The 17,404-nt window shown below is 34.1% G+C and overlaps 1 protein-coding gene across 1 annotated transcript; it reads left to right on the top strand.

Moving 5' to 3' along the window:
• Positions 1–1,390: 1,390 nt before the first annotated feature.
• Positions 1,391–7,448, top strand: LOC122598050 (probable receptor-like serine/threonine-protein kinase At4g34500). The gene is made up of 7 exons (XM_043770655.1): positions 1,391–2,071; positions 3,568–3,672; positions 4,717–4,839; positions 4,982–5,152; positions 5,225–5,354; positions 6,450–6,659; positions 7,126–7,448. The coding sequence occupies exons 1-7, from the start codon at positions 1,407–1,409 to the stop codon at positions 7,219–7,221; spliced, it is 1,500 nt and encodes a 499-aa protein (XP_043626590.1). The 5' UTR covers positions 1,391–1,406; the 3' UTR covers positions 7,222–7,448.
• Positions 7,449–17,404: the final 9,956 nt, after the last annotated feature.

Raw genomic sequence — 17,404 nt, 5'->3', positions numbered from 1 at the left:
TATGCAACAACCATTATATTTTATATATTTTTTTAGCTTTATTAAATTTTTACTATATATTTTCATTAAATATGTTTTTTATATCTATTCTAATATGGTATTCCATAGTATTGATTAGTTTTGTGTAACTAAATGAAACAGTATACTTGTCTTTGTATTATTTGAATTAATAATACTCTAGTGTTATTCTTCATAATTCATTGAAAAGTAATGCAAAATTAAACATAAAAGATCCGAATTTATTTTGAATCGTTGTCTAACCCACTTTTATTATCACTTTTATTACTTAGTGCCCCTGTTAAACAATTTTTTTGATCCACCACTGAATGTAATTGATAAAAAAGAAAAATAATTTAATTTTATAAAAGTTTTTTTATATCATGACTATATGATAATAACAATTTATAATTTTTTTTCTTGTTTCATCCTTTTTTTTTCCCTTTTTCTTTTTATCAAAGATTGTGATTGTATTGTAAGGAGTATTAGAAAGTTTTTTAAAAATATATATCAGTTTCCAATAGAAAATAAGAAACAAAACGAAAAATGACAATGAAACAGTGGCGAAGCTAGAAAATTTTGAGTGGGGGGTCGGGATCTAAATTTTTTTTTTTTCTAACGTTATTTTTCAGGTAATATGTTCGGGTCAGTGATTCGATTCAGGTCGGGTAAAAACTTAGATACTATTATTATAAAAAAAAAAGTTTCAATCACGACAAAACTAAACATTTATCCAAGACAAGTAAACATTAAAAAGGAGACAAACGGTTGGTACCTAATTCGATTCACTGAAAAAATTAGAGTTCAGTTTTTTGACCTTTAAGAACTTTGAATTCAGTGGGCTAAGTTTTTATTTAAGTAATGAGTTTTAGTTTGGGCTAAGTATATTTGTTGGCTTATGTAAAATGTAATGGATCAATTTTATTACTTAGTATATAAAAAAAAATTCACAATTAAGATGGGGAGTCGAAATCGAGTATATCAAAATTTTTCTACACGAAAACAATATATCCCTATATCGAAAAAAAAATTCAAAGGGTCGGGCGCCCCTCCCGGCCCCTATGTAGCTACGACCTTGCAATGAAAACCAATCATGAAATGGAATTCAAAAATTGAATAAAGTAAGATCCAAACACTAGTCAAAAACACCGACTACTACTATTTCCCTTCAAGTCCACGCATTCTCCTCTGTCTACTCTCCATTCTCCATCCGGCCATCCCACTACACTCCAGTGGCATTCCCGTAAATAACTTGAACCTTCAAACCCAATAAATACCATCCATCCCACCCCACACTGGTAGTAGTGATTTTTTAAACTTTTTCATCATCATTAGTATCATCACTTTCATTTTCACCTCTTAAAAAAAGAGAAATAACACTCACAATCTCGCCGGAATTAAAAACAACCATGACGTCAGTTTCTGGTAAACCAACCTCCACCGACGACGGCGTAAGTATCCTGAAATCTAAAACATCAATACTTGGTCAAAAACTACACGTCATTATACTGATCACAGTTGTCGTCGTAACATCTGTTCTGTTACTACTTGTTCTGTTTTTAGTCTACAGACATAAATCAAAACGACGTCGTAACAGAGTCCACGTAAAACACATTCCAACAACGTCGACGTCACCTTTGACATCAATCAATGTTGATCACACGAAAACCGTGAATAATAATCAAACCCAATTACACGACGAACGAGTGGTCGCTAAAACGTTGTTAAGCATGTTTGAGTTAGACAGTAGTAGTGACTATCAAAATGAGTCGCGAGAGATGATTGCCGTAAAAGTAGATGACATTAGTGGTAAAACGGATAGTGATGAAACGGGTTTGGGTTCGGGTACGGGTTCGAGTGAAGTGGCGTCGTCGTCTTCGGTGTCTGTTGGCGAGAGTTTAAATAGTAGTATTGGTGGTGGTTGGGGAAGGTGGTTTAATATGAAGGAGATTGAAATAGCGACGAATAGTTTTGCGACGGAAAATGTGATCGGTGAAGGTGGTTATGGTGTTGTGTACAAAGGTGTTTTGCAAGATGGTTCGTCGGTGGCGGTCAAGAACCTTTTGGATAATAGGTCAGTTTATTATTTTATTGTTACTTATTTTTTTGACTATAATCTAGTATATTAATTTTGACTAATTTGATATGACTAAAAATTCAGTCTTGAGTCTTAACACATAAAGAAATTCGTGTTGAAAAAACTACGTTTTAAGTGCTATGTGCTCTTTGGTTTGACACATTGAGATTGTTTGGTCTCTCGGACATAGTAAAATGTTCGAAAAGAGTAAATCAATGATTTCCTGCATTTTCTTTATTTGAAAAATGATTGTTTATTTTTTCAGTTTAAAATAATTTTTTGGAAATTTTGTTGTTATGTTTGAAAATTTAAGATCTACTGTGGTTTGCCGACGTAACGGGTTAAGTATTTTAGGTGGGTAGAGGAAAAAGTAAATGGTTAATTTATTACTACTACTCTATATCTTGTTTCAAGAAGGAAGAAAGTGATTCAATCGAAATATGTCTCTTTTACTTACTCATCACTTAATTGGCGGTGTCAACATTTGAATTTGGTAAATATATGATTTATTAATTTAATAATTGGTTTAGGAGCATTTTAAGGTGAGAGTAACTAGTTGCCTCGTGAATATCAAATGTCAGATTAGAAGAATCCATCTAAACTCTAGGAAATCTCTTGGAAATAACTACCTATTTATTTTTGAAATTAATATAATGCATACATGTCTTAAAGTACATCTCTACATCAAGATATCGAGTCATTCGGATGGTGAAAATTTTGGAAAAAAAAGCCCCTGTTTAATCAATGTGTTGCAAAATGAGTCGATTAAACACGTCTTATGCCTACAATTTAGACATATATATCATTAATTTTGATTAAAGTATGTCAAATATTTGAAACTTGTCTACATCCCAAAGAAGCGTCTTGTAGGATGTTTGACATGTTTGGAGTGGCTTATTTTAATATCTTATGAGCTTATCAACTTCAACTTATTGGGTACTTTGAAATGTGATAATTTTAAAGTTATATTTAATTTAAGGCTTTAGTTAGGAAACATAGCACAGAACAACTCCAAGAATGTAATTCAACATGCATTTAAGCTTAAAACCTGTCTAGTAAATACCTATCATTCATGCAATAGTTTTTGTAATCATGTTTATTAGATATCAATCTATATATTATGTGTTACGAATTTACTATGTGCATTAGAAGTTATTAGTTTAAGCCTGCATCTGTTATCCAACTCGCTTAAACAGCCTTTTTGGCTACATAATATTGAAAGATTTAAATAAAATATACTTGATGGCATTGTCATGTGACAACTCAAAAGAATGTTGATTGCCAGTAGAACTTTTATGTTGACCTGTGTCACTTGACCCCCTTTATATAAAGTTCAAATCAAGAATCTTGCTCTTAAGATGTCTTTATATATAGAACATTTTAGATAATATTTAGTAAATTCAAGTAGCCTTCTTTCTTAATTTGACACGAACTAATATTTCATTTAAGCTATTTGTCAAAAACACATTGATGCAGAGCCTCTGATTGTGTAGGGGACAGGCAGAGAAGGAATTCAAGGTGGAGGTCGAAGCTATTGGCAAAGTAAGGCATAAGAACCTCGTCGGTCTAATTGGATTTTGTGCAGAAGGTGCTAAGAGGTAGTTCTTGCTGTACATTGCTTTAAGTAAACTCTATCGACTGTGTTCAACTGTTCATATATTTAAATAACATCCAAATTCAAACCGCGGAATAATATCAATGTGCTCAGTTGATGAATATCTGAAAAAACATCCCTTCTGCAAAGAAATCCGATTGATGATCAATTTGGACTAATATAACTTTAAGAACCGTGCCTGCAAGTTTAATCTCCTGGCTTTCACTTGTTGACTATAGTGAAATTCAAAAATGCATACTGCAAAAGCGTTCTAGTTTCTGTTTTACTATACCATTGTTCTTAGGCTAATAGCTCCCAGTACCAATGTACTTTAAAAATTTAAAGTTATCTATGTCGTTTAGAGTATACCAATAGCACATTCCAATTAATTTGAATCAACTAGAGGGCAAATGTAAACCAGATGCGATTCAAATCAGGATATTGTTCCATACTTCTTGATGCTATACCATGTCTTCTACTTCCAATATCTGCTTCATCATATCAGTACTACTAACCTTTTATCTTTCCACAGTTTTATGTTCCCAAGCAAGTGTCTACTTTTTAGTTGTTGTAGATGTCTGTTTTTTGGGCAAAGTGATAATTCCTTCTTTGTATCAATCTTATGATATGGAAAAGCTCCAAGATCCCTTATGATACCAGCTAATGTTTTATCGTGAGATGTTAGTTTGGCAATTTGTAGCATATAAAATAGAAAGATATCACATAGGAACCTGGGATCCAGTTGTCCTCTCAGATTTATCTATTGTGGCCTAAGAGGCTAAGACCCATTGCCAACTAAAGGCACCAGTTACTTCAGGAACTACCAAAGAACTTTGAGGCTTTAGTGTTTCTTAAATATTGAATATTCTATATAACATTATAATTATATCCTCATATGTAATATTGGTTTTGTTCACTTTCGGGTTCAAATTGTGAAATCCGAAAAGTGAAACATGTTCTTGTCGGCAAAAAAATGCTTAACATTGCAAGGCATTCCTGTTTTTTACAGCTTTTATATTTCTATTATTTGTGTCAACCCTGCACACAGGTTGCTTGTGTATGAGTTAGTTGACAATGGAAATTTGGAACAATGGTTGCATGGAGACTTGGGATCTACCAGCCCACTAACTTGGGACATACGCATGAAGATTGCTGTTGGGACTGCAAAAGGGTATGCTCAATTGCCCATGTATTCTTTTTCATCACTTTCCTTGCAAAGTTATACTAAGCATTTAGTTCCAATCTTCTTAGCTAAAAACCTTGCAATTCAGATTTGCAAGGTAAACTAACAGTTACTTTGGCTTTCTGGTTAGATTGGCATATTTACATGAAGGATTGGAACCAAAAGTTGTTCACCGTGATGTTAAATCAAGCAACATCCTCCTAGATACAAAATGGAATGCAAAAGTAGCTGATTTTGGACTTGCCAAGTTACTGGACTCTGAAAAAAGCTACGTGACTACACGAGTAATGGGGACATTTGGGTTAGTCTCATTGCCCCTCTACTTTCCAAATTCTAGCCCGATTACAAAATTCTTACCATTAGTACTATGCAGATATGTGTCGCCTGACTATGCAAGTACAGGGATGCTTAATGAGGGAAGTGATGTTTATAGCTTTGGAGTTCTGCTCATGGAATTAGTAACTGGAAGGAGTCCAGTTGATTATTCCCGACCCCCTGGAGAGGTACAATTCTAGTTAATGTTATATTATATCTCCTTTATAACATACATCTTGGTTGGTAAGCAATGCTTGGGTGGCTTGGCTACCTGAATGACCAACCTACTAGGCTACTAGCTAAATCTAGAGGTGACAAATAGGTGAGCTGGGAGGGTTGGGTAATGGGTCTAAATGGTTTTCGGTAATAATTCAGTTTTTTGTGCAAGTTAAAAAAGGTAAGGTTAGGCCACCCACATTCACATCTCTAGAGGGCCTAGTGGAGAGGCATCCCAAAGGTCTCAAAGAGACCAGGCTTTGAACTTCATTACCTAAAAATCTTGGGATGGCAATAGAAAAAGTCTAGAAAACGGCAACAAGGAATACTAATTGGTGTATGAAATGTGATAACAACAGCTATATTAAGAAAATAAAAAGATTATATCTTTTGGATATAATGATTTAAGACATAATAAGCATTTTTAACATACTAAATTTATATATTCACAATCCACTGGTGTAAGTCATTTTAGAAATTAAATCTATAAAAATTGTTTAGTACATGTAGCTAGGGGTGATGGTGGTTGGCTTGCGGTTAAATTTGTCGGTGAAATATTTAAAGATTGAAATAAGAACCAAAATTATTTCCATTTTATAGAAAAGGGATAAAGTAATATCGTAGTTCTTAAAAAATTCAAAACTTAAGACCCTCCCTCAAATACTTTCTAATGTAGTAACTAGTAAGGATAGATATTAGCTCACTATTGACTTGGTGAAGATGTTCGATCCATTTAAACCACATCGATTTGTGCTGTTTAATTTATTACTCACCACATCGATTTTTGTTGTTTAACCTATTACTCACTCCAAAAATCGTGAATTAAGATAGATGTATTTAATGTAATAATTGGCTGATAGAAAGTCTTAATTGATTCTTAATATAAGGCTAAGTTAGGAAAAACAATCATTTATAGCTAAAAAATTGTACTGAAGAGGATAATAAAATTGGGATGTAGGGAGTATTAAATGGGCTAATATCACCACCTCCGCTGTTTACCTATGAGAATCCAGAGAAACCTGAAACACCGGGTTGTTAAAATTTTGTGTGCATTTGTTGTCTTCTAGATGAACCTGGTTGACTGGTTTAAAGGAATGGTGGCAAGTCGTAGGGGAGAAGAGTTGCTAGATCCAAAGATCGAATTACGGCCTTCTCCAAGAGCTTTAAAACGAGCATTGTTGGTGTGCCTTCGGTGTATAGATATGGATGCAAGTAAGCGCCCAAAGATGGGACAAGTTGTACACATGCTTGAAGCAGATGAATTTCCTTTCCGTGGAGTAAGTATCTATGATGTTAAGCCAACTCCAACTAATATTTATTTACCCATTCTGAGCTTGACGAGCTCAGATTTATTTAGAAGGCAAGTCAAATAAGATCATATAGAAAAGTCCAATGGGGTTGGGTAACATATCAAAATGAGTAGTATTTTGTAGGGTCAAATCAGGCGGATTGGGTTGACCCAGATCACTTTCTCTTCATAATATTCTGAAATAATGTTTTGTGCATTCAAGTTTCATTTCGAAAGAGTTCAACCCATTTGACATGTTCCATTTCTAGCCAGTTTGTTTGATTTTCCTATTCGACCCATTAGCAGTTAATCTTAACCCAGACTGACCTATTCATGAGAAAATAGGTCGTTTTGCCACCTCTCGCTTCCTGTTTCCTAGTTTTTTTTTTTTGTATCCCTACGATTTTGCATTTTTCTAATATCTCTTGAGCATACGCCTTGTTCATGACTTACAGGAATCTCGTCAGCCTAGGGACTCATTTATACCCCGTCCAGTTGCACCTGCTGTCACTAAAGTTCCTTTTCCAATTGCTGGTGATAAGCAAAGATGATATTTGGAGATTATTATTTGTCTAGGAGACTACACATAAACAAGAGGAGGTACACTAGCGATCAGATAATCTATTTATAGAATTTGGCATCGATTTTGTGCATGCTATGAAACATTTTTTTTTGTTGGAGATACGGATTGCTTGTATTCGAATGCCACAAGTATTCATATGTATATATGGTTAGTTCTCTTTCTTTTTTGTACTTGAACTTAGTTGTTTTTATATCAAAAGCCATTTGAAGTTAGCGTTTTATGAATGATTATTACCTTATGGTAACATGGCAACATGCGCATTAGCCGTTACTCTTTAACTATGATTACAAACTCTAAATGCAATACATATTATGATGAGATGGCAGATGCAACTTGTTTATTTCTTGACTATGGGTAGGCAATTATAATAATTGTGTACTAACCAAGTTCAGTAGTTTTGTATGTTCTGTGCCGGAGAAGTATATAGCCAAGCAAATCTCAAATAAATAAATTAGGCTCCCGGCTCCATCCTGAATATGTGCCGCAACACCAAAATTACTCGGATACAATGCTAGTTAATACCCTGAAAACAATCTTCTCTTATAAAATCGTATTTATCATTTACACAATTGTATTTATCATTCATTCGAATAAAATCTCCCGTTTCGCAAGTGATATAGATTAGCGACTCAATGTGTACAAATGATTTACACACGTTATGTGCATTCGTAAATCTAACAAACATCAATGATTTATTTCCTTTTTACAATTCACTGAGTTCTTTTTACTTCCGACTCATTTTGATGTTTTTTTTTTCTTCAAAAATACAAACTTATCAATCTATATTATTTTAACAAAATTTTGATGATCTATGAGATACCTTATGTACAAAAAATCAATTGGATATTTCAGACAAAATTTAGACCAAAATTAGCAAAAATAAAAGGGATAGACAAAATTAATCAATCAAAAAGAGGTGAATAAACAAGAAAAGAAAAAATAAAAACACCCCGAAATGTGATCACCATTAAAAAAAACTCCCTATATTCCTTTCGGCATTTAAAATACAAAAAGTAAATTAAAAAATAATTATCAATATCTATAACTATCTCTATCTCTACTACATTATAAAGCACGAGACAAAATACCCGTACGTTGTGGCGGTAAGATGATGGGGTGATAGGTGATAAGTCATAGGAGGTGATATGTTATAACGTGTGATAGCCAAATGCTTTAACCGTACAGGGCTCCACCATCGGATTTAAGAATTCGTCGAAAGTATATAGAATGACATCTCTAATAAAAGAGCATAAAATTTTAATAATACCCATATAATTTTGACAAAAATTACCTTAATAGTCAATAATGACAGGGGATATCCAAATATAGACATCTATAAAAGTATTATTTAAAAATAGTCAAGTATTTCTTACTATAAGAATGGATTAAAACCAAAAAAAAAAACTGACATGTCACAAGATAGAGACATATGGGGCCAAATTTCATAAGCAAATACTCTACAAAACAATCAAATTTAATCTAAATTCAAGTCCTAACCTCATTTCACTAGTTAGTTAGCCCGGTTTCAACCCAGACACTTTTACTAAAATTTTAAAAGCAATAATCGCAACGACCCAATTGCAAGAGCGGAGCTCTACCAACTGAGCTATATCCCCCGAGCCAAGTGGAGCATGCATGAAGGAGTAAGACGCTTCTTCTAGCAATAAAAATCTAAAAAAATGTATATAATTTTTGTTATTGGTATACTATAACTCGGCTTGAAGATATTAAATTGATTAACACAATAATTTATCTATATTAGTACCTATTGCATTAATAAAACATAAAAAGATATTTATGATATTATATAAAAAAGAATTTATTTTGTTTCTAATAAAAAAATAAATTTGTAGACATCATAAATAAAATAAAACATTTTGAAAAAATTTAATGGGCTATTTATCTTTAAAATTTTATTAATTAGATATGACATCATAAATAAAATAAAAACATTTTAAAAAATTTTGTAGACATGACACATCATAATTTTTTTTAAAAATAGTTTAAAAAACAATCCTTCGATTTCATCTTAAACCCACAATCATTATTCATCATCGATCATCATTGATTTTAAGATTCGGTTTCCATTTCTTTTGTGCATCCCCCATACTTACTCTATTTTAGGAAAACAAAGGACTAATAGATTAATAAAAAAATTTAACAAAACTAATTAATAGACTTTGGAGATAATCTGCACTTGCACATTGCTTGTAAATGGTTCAAGCTTTTGTTTGTCTCTTGGGCTTGGATCATTGGTGATATTGATTGGGTTTTGGGTGTGATGTGTAGTGGGATAATCGAATATATGAGAGAACGAAGGTGTGTGTTAAATTATTATTACCAGTTTAAATTCAATATATTTCTGGCCCATATGTCATTATCTTGCCACATGTCACTTTTTTATTGGTTCTAATCAAGTCTTAGTAATGAGTCATCTTAGTAAAAAATACGTTACTATTTCTAAACAATTTTTTTTAGGTGTTTATATTTAGATAGGAAAATGATAAATCCTTCTAACTAATCCTCCTAATATATCCACTTGTTAACACATGGAATTTACTCATTTTTTTTCCTAATCTCACCCCCTGATTTTCTACATGTCACAATCCTATTAATTATGAGGATTTTTAGGCTAATAATTTAAGAGGATTGATCATTACCCTTTTAGATATTCATTCTCTTTATTGCCTATTAAGGTAATTTTCCCTATAATTTTTATAATTTATTGATGTATGATTTTTGAAATAAAAGATTTTGAATGAATTAGAGGAATAAAATAATTTATTGAGGAAAGAGAAAGATGAGTAGTTGAGATTTGAGGAGGGAGAAAAATGATTGATTGAGATGTATATATAGATGTATTGTACATTATGCATTAGTAGGTATACATTGTTGAAAAGTTGAAAAAATTTGGAGGGAACAAATGCTTTATAACGTAGTAGAGATTTGTTCCCTCATTTTTTCAACTTTAACTAAGTGAAAACCTAAAAATACTCCTATCACTTATTCATAATACCCTTAAAAGAAATCTCAACCACTCATTTTTTTTTCTCTCTCCTCAAATCTCAACCACTTATTTTTCTCTCCCCTCCATAAATCATAATTTATTCTTCTATTTCATTCAAAATCTTTTATCTTAAAAATCGTACATCGATAAATTATAAAAATTATATGGGTGTTCTTAAAACTTCATGCTCTTTCATTAGAGATGTCATTTGACTTTCAAAGAATTTTTAAATCCGAGGGCGGAGCCCGAACGGCTAAGGAATTTGGCTATCACACTCTATAACCTATCACCTCCTATGACCTATCATACTCTATGACCTATCACCCCCACCATCTCACTGCCGCAACACGCGAGTACTTTGTCTCGTACTATATTATAAAGGAAATAGCCCTTTCTAAATTTTAAGTTTTAACATTTATTTTCCAAAAATGCGCATCCTATTTATTTTATATTTATCTAAAATAACTACAATACCTTTTCTTTCTCCTCAAATCTCAACCACTCTTTTTTTTTTCTGCTCCATAAATCATTTTATTCCTTCAATTTACTCAAAATCTTTTATCTCAAAAACCGTAGATCGATAAATTATAAAAGTTATATGGATGTTCTTAAAATTTAATGTTCGTTCATTAGAGAGGTCATTTGATATACTTTCACCGAAATTTAAATCTGAGGCGGAGCCGTACGACTAAGGGCGGAGTCCGTCAGGTAGATCACCGCCACCACCGCCATTACATCACCACCCCACCATCACCTCCATTACGCCGCAATGCGCGGGTACCTTTCTCTCGTTAAAAAAAGAAAAAGAAGTAGCAAAAGCATATAGCTCGCATGACTTAGTGCGTGCTAAATACACCAAATCTCCTTTGATGTTTTCAACTTCTAAGAGAAACTAACTTCAAATCTCTAGAGAGAGAAACACTGTGTGCAAAGGAACGACAAGCTGATACAACACTTAGAGACCGTCGTGGCACGGATGGAATCACTGTCGGTCGGTTCCCATTCAAGAGAAATTGATTTTGATGGAGTTGCTATGACATCAACCGATCCATCGATCATTGCATTTCAAGATCTGTTGACGGAATACGTTGGTAAGGTTTCCGGTGCTACCGCAAAGATCGGAGCTCTAGTTCAGGATGTTACTAATGTCCTTAGTGAAACTTTTACTGTTTAGAAGGAACTACTTATCAAAATCAAGGAAACTAAGGCTCACTTCTAAGTTCGAACACATAATACATAACTATTATACAAGTATATATATTTATATTTATGTTAGTAACATAATATAGTCCATAGTTGTCGAAAGTGAAGACGAACTCAAAAAGCACAAAGACCCTGAATAAGGAGAAGGCGAGAGGCTAAAAAAAGCACACGTCAAGGAAAAAAACGCACTGAGTAATAAATATAAACTATTTATATAGAGTGAAGAATAATAGTAAAAAAAAATCAAATGTCATCTATAAAAGCAAATATCATTCAAAAATATAAACTTTTCAAAAAAACTTCAAATTACTAAACTATTATTAACATATGTATAAAAATAACATAATTTATTACATAAATATAATATATATACATATATATATAATATCTATAATATAATAGAGTACTTTTTCTATCTTCTAATGAATATAAATAAATCATGATATCTTTTTCTCTCTCACCTATTTTCATTCCCCCCACCCCCACTGTATTCTCTGTCTTCTTCCCCCCATTTTATATTTTCTCTCTCTTCTTTTATTTTCTTAAACAACTATTGTCACTCATTTTGGTCAGAAAAACATTAGATCTGGCCACGATTTGGCCGGATCTTGAATGATTTGGTCATAAATCATGATATCTTTTTCTCTGTCACCTATTTTCATTTCCCCCCCCCCCCCCCCCCACCCCACTGTATTATCTGTCTTCTTCCCCCCATTTTATAATTTCTCTCTATTCTTTTATTTTCTTAAACAATTATTGTCACTCATTTTGGTCGGAAAACATTAGATCTAGCCACGATTTGGCTGGATCTTGAATGATTTGGTCGAATGTTGACCCATTTGACCGCCATTGACCACCACAGTTGACCGTTATTGACCGTCTTTTTCATGGTCGACTTGGGCCTAGGGTTTCAGGCGCCGGAGGTGCGCCTCGCGTGCCTTTTGTGCCTAGGCGCTCGCCTTTGAGAACCCTTATATAGTCTGTGTTGTATGTATAGTGTATTTCTTAGAAGTTAGGGCAATTAGGAAACCTGAGTGGTAAATTGTGTGCGCGCATTTGTATGTGTGTAGAATCCTTATTGTATATCATAATATGATATGTTATACTTAAGAAAATTATATTGGTAGGCATACGGTTGTTAAAAATGGAAATACCGAAGTTCAACTGGTTTTGTAGTTGTTAGGCGTTATGTCTGATTATACCTCCGTTTGAACTAGCACGGTACCCGCGCAATGCGGCGGTGGTTGTGGCGGCAACGGTGTGGTGGTGGGGGCGACTGTTGGTGGTGGAGGCGGCGTCAATTGGTATACATAATTGATATAAAAGTTTAATGGATATATTTTGGATAAATGACTGATATTGTAATTTAATCATTAATGGTATTTTAGATAATTTCTCCATAACTTTTAAAGAAAGGGTTATTTTATTTATTAAATAGTATAAAATTATAAATTAGGTGTATAGGGGAATTAGGATTAAGAAATAAGGAGTGCTGAATTTTCTAAAATAGGAGAGGTCAATATGCTTTATAAAGGCTTATAGATATAGATGAATTGTTAATTTGTATTAGTATTTTTTTTTATGGATCGTGTATATATTTAAGAACACGTTGTGGCATTGTTGCCTTTTGTTGATTTAGCGCATAGTTTGCTTGTTGGGAAGCTTATAGTTTATGTTTGGACTTTTGAATATTCTTGGATGGTTTGAGTATTGGCTGCTCTTAAAATCGTGTCATCATGTAAATGATGTTTGTAAGTGGTAATGAAATGTGAACGATTTGAGCACTGTTGATATTCTAACAGGTTGATTAGAAATGGTTCTCTCTAGGTTGATCTGATATTTGGTTAATTGGTTGTTAAGTCTAATGTTAATCTATTCAAAATGTCTGCCATATTTGTTGGATGAATAGTTGGTAGGGCCAGCATACTCATGCGTGTCACCCAGTGCCATAATCACAGAGTGCCTTTGAGCACGGTAAGTTTGGATATGTTTGAAAAGAAGATTATTGAAATTGCAAAAATGTCTATAAGTATCAGAAAATAGTGGTGCCATTATCTTGAAAGTCTACAAATTCACATTGGTAATACAAGTTCAAGTTATGAGGGCATCTAGAAGATTGAAACCTTAGGTAACGATGGGACTCTGCGATTGCCTTTATTGTACTGGCTCGAATCCTATCCTGATGGTCAACCAGTTACATTTTGTTAGGGGTTGGCAACGGATGGATTATGGGTGAGTGGTCACTGCAGCACCACCACTCAACACCGCCGCCAACGCCTCACGACGCGTCGTGGCATGAAAACGAGTGGTCACACCACGCACTCGACCACTCACTTTGTGGCTCTTGATTTGTGTGCTAACAGCTATTTTGTCTAGGTAATGGCTTTCCCCACCCCCCTTTTTTTTAATACTTTATTTACTTATATATATATATATATATATATATATACACATACAATTACATAACACACACTACAACTCACAATACATTCATTTTTTATTTCAAAAAACACACTACAACTCAAACATATACACACTAAAAAAATAGAAAAACGTATTGGTTCCACCACAATTATCGACGAATCGTTCGAATGGTTCGACGATAGTAGTTATTTTTTTTTAAAATTTGTTTTATGGTTTTCAAGAATTATTATGTAATATTTATGTATTTTAATATTTTTAGTTTAATGAAATTTAATGTTTAAATAAAATGAAAATTGTAAAATGAGTGGTGAAGTGAGTGGTCGGATGCCAATGAAATTTGGATGAGTGGTGAGTGAGTGATGGAGTTGGGGTGACATGTTGTGATTGGTTAGAAGTGAGTGGTGAAAAAGGGGATGGAAGGTGGGTTGCCAACCCTCTTAGTTTTGTAACCAATGAGTCTTGGGAAGAAGATTAACATAGTGTCATTCCCATGGTTCTGGATTCTTGTGATTTGATATTTTCTAGCTTTTGATGATTGATTTTGGTACTTATATATGCAGAAATCTGACATGTTAGGATTGGGTGAATTTCTCAAGCCTTAAAATGAAAATTTAATGAAAGCAATTAGCATGATGGAAGGAAGGAGGTCTGATTTCTTTAACCATATAAAAGTTGTTGCTGAGAGTCTGACTGCTCTATCATGGATTGCCTATGTGGGCAAAGATTGTGGTGAGAAGTATTTTTCATCCTTTGTATTTTGACAAAGTCTATGCCACATCTTGCATCAGGGTACTTATAATTGATGTCATTTCTCCAGGAATGAGCATGCCAATTGCACATGTAGAAGAATCGTGGCAGGTAGCTGAATTCTACAACGATAAGGTATTACAGAGGTCTTTTTTCTTTGGTTTTGTAAGTGTTTTTTGATTGCTCATGCTGTTCCAAATGTGAATAAAACAATATGACACGATAACCTCAGTACCAAATCAAGTGTTAGAGTTAAAATGTCTATTTGGGAATCATGTTTTAGAGTGAAAATGTCTATTAGGGATTGAGTGTGACTATCAAGTCAAGAGTACTGTTATTGGTTGTTCAAATATATCTTTGAAAGCAACTTAAGTGAATGCCAAAAGGGAAAATTTGTTTAAGAGAAATATTGGTCTTCTGTCTTAAGCAAGGTTTTGTGCTCTTTTGGACTAAAGCTGCAAAGATACATGTACTTGGATGGACTATCACAATATTGGTTGCTGAAAAGAGTGTTGCAAAAATAAAAAATATCGGTCGATTTATGGGGGAGTAATCGGTTGTGGGCTGATCCGATATGAGCATAAGCGGGCTATTTGTCAACGGTTACGTTTGTATGCTGTATGCGTTTTTCTCAGCTATACTTTTTAACCCTATTTGATTGCTACTTTGTGCAGGGAAAGTTAACAACGTAACCGTTGACACATGCAAAAAAATGGGTGTTGTATTCACGGTCAGTTGTGAGACTGTGGTTTTTTACATTGGTGCATAAAATGAGTAGTGTTGCTTAAAAAAATGAGCTGACTTTTGAATTTCAAAAATAGGGCGTTGTTGTTAATTGCAACAGTGTTGAAGTGTTGGCCGTTGAGGTGCAATGCCAGGTATCCATTCATTAGGAGAACAGTTTGAAATGGCTATACCTCATGCCAGAAATGGCAGAGTTCTTCTGTGTGTGCAACCGAATGCTGCACTTGATGAGATGGTCTCAAGTATTCCTTTGGTATCCATTCACTAGGAGAAAAGTTTGAAATGGCTAGACCTCATGCCAGAAATGGCAGAGTTCTTCTTTGTGCGCAGCCGAATGCTGCACTTGATGAGTTGGTCTCAAGGATTCCTTGTAATGGATTAAGCAACAACTAAATAGCATTTATGCCTTTTTGGTGAGGGAGGGAAGGCATAAGGATCTCTGCTTTTCCCCCTTGATAATCTACCGTTGAAAATCCAAGGCATTAAAGGGCCACGATCCGAGCATTGCAATCCGTTTCTAAGTGAGGCTGAATTGGGGTTATCGTGGTTGCGGGGACAATTATACCAAGTATGCACTCAATCAACGAGTATGTCAGCAAATCAGACTTTGTTCGATACTGTAATACTGGATGAAGGTGCTCGGGTATATACATTCTATCTAGTATGTCAAATATTATATTTTTTTAACTTGATAATAATGGATTTTTTTTTCTTCTTTAGGCTCTTGAGCCTTCCTGTTTGATCCCTATGCGTCTTTTAAAACCATATGGCAAGTTAATAATGGTGGGAGACCCGTAACAACTCCCACCATTCGTCTTTTTAGAGAAGTAACAAAGTATAAGTACGAGCGTAGCGTCTTTGTGCGTTTGCATGATGGTGGCCACCCGGTCTTCGTTCTTACAAGACAAGTATATTCCCATTCCAATATCTTTATATTTTCTAGGTTTTCTACAAATGAAAAGATTAAAATATTTAGAACACTTTCTGTAAGTGTATGTGAGTTACGGTTTCTCTTTCAACATGACTTAACGTGTTTTTTGTTCACTCATATTATGTGTTTCCTAGTATCGCATGCACTCGGAGATTTCTAGGGTTTTGTTGTTATGGTTCTACGATAATAAGTTGGAGGATGGAGTTTCTATTCTGGAAAAAGCAAAAACATATCATGTAAGTACTATATTTCTTCCAGCTTATCGTAGAACCATACCATAACGACGTAAACCTAGAAATTTCCGGGTGCATGCGAACTAGGAAAAAAATAATACTAGTAAACAAAAAAACACGTTAAGTCATGTTGAATCATAAACTGTAACTCACATACACTTACCAAAAGTGTTCTAAGTATTTTAATCTTTTGGTTTGTAGAAAACCTAGAAAATAAAAAGACATGGGACGAGAATGTACTTGTCTTGTAAGAACGGTAACCGGGTGGCCACCATCTTGCGAAAGCGCAAAGAGGCTATGCTCGTACTTATACTTTGTTACTTCTCTAGAAAAGATGAATGGTGGGAGCTGTTTCGGGTCTTCCACCATTACTAGCTTGCCATCTGGTTTTAAAAGACGTATAGGGATCAAACAGGAAGGCTCAAGAGCCTAACGAAGAAAAAAAACATCCACTATTATCAATTTTAAAAAAATATAATATTTGACAAATACTAAATAGAATGTATATACCTGAGCCGCTGCATCTAGTATTACAGTATCCAACAAAGTCTGATGTGCTGACGTACTCGTTGATTGAGTGTATACACGGTATAGTTATCCCCTGCAACCACTTAACGTGGTGATAACCAATTCAGCCTCACTTAGAAATTGATTGCAATGCTGAGATCATGGCCCTTCAATGCCTTGGATTTTCAACAGTTCGACCAGATTATCAAGGGAAAAAGACAGAGATCCTTCTGCCTTCACCAAAAAGGCATAAATGCCGTTGAGCCGTTGCTTAATCCATTACAAGAAACCCTTGAGGCCAGCTCATGAATTGCAACATTCGACTGCGCACAGAAAAGAACTCTGCCATTTCTGG

Source organism: Erigeron canadensis, chromosome 4 (assembly GCF_010389155.1).
Source record: "Erigeron canadensis isolate Cc75 chromosome 4, C_canadensis_v1, whole genome shotgun sequence".
NCBI lineage: Eukaryota > Viridiplantae > Streptophyta > Magnoliopsida > Asterales > Asteraceae > Erigeron > Erigeron canadensis.
This window is presented reverse-complemented; position numbering and strand designations above follow the sequence as displayed.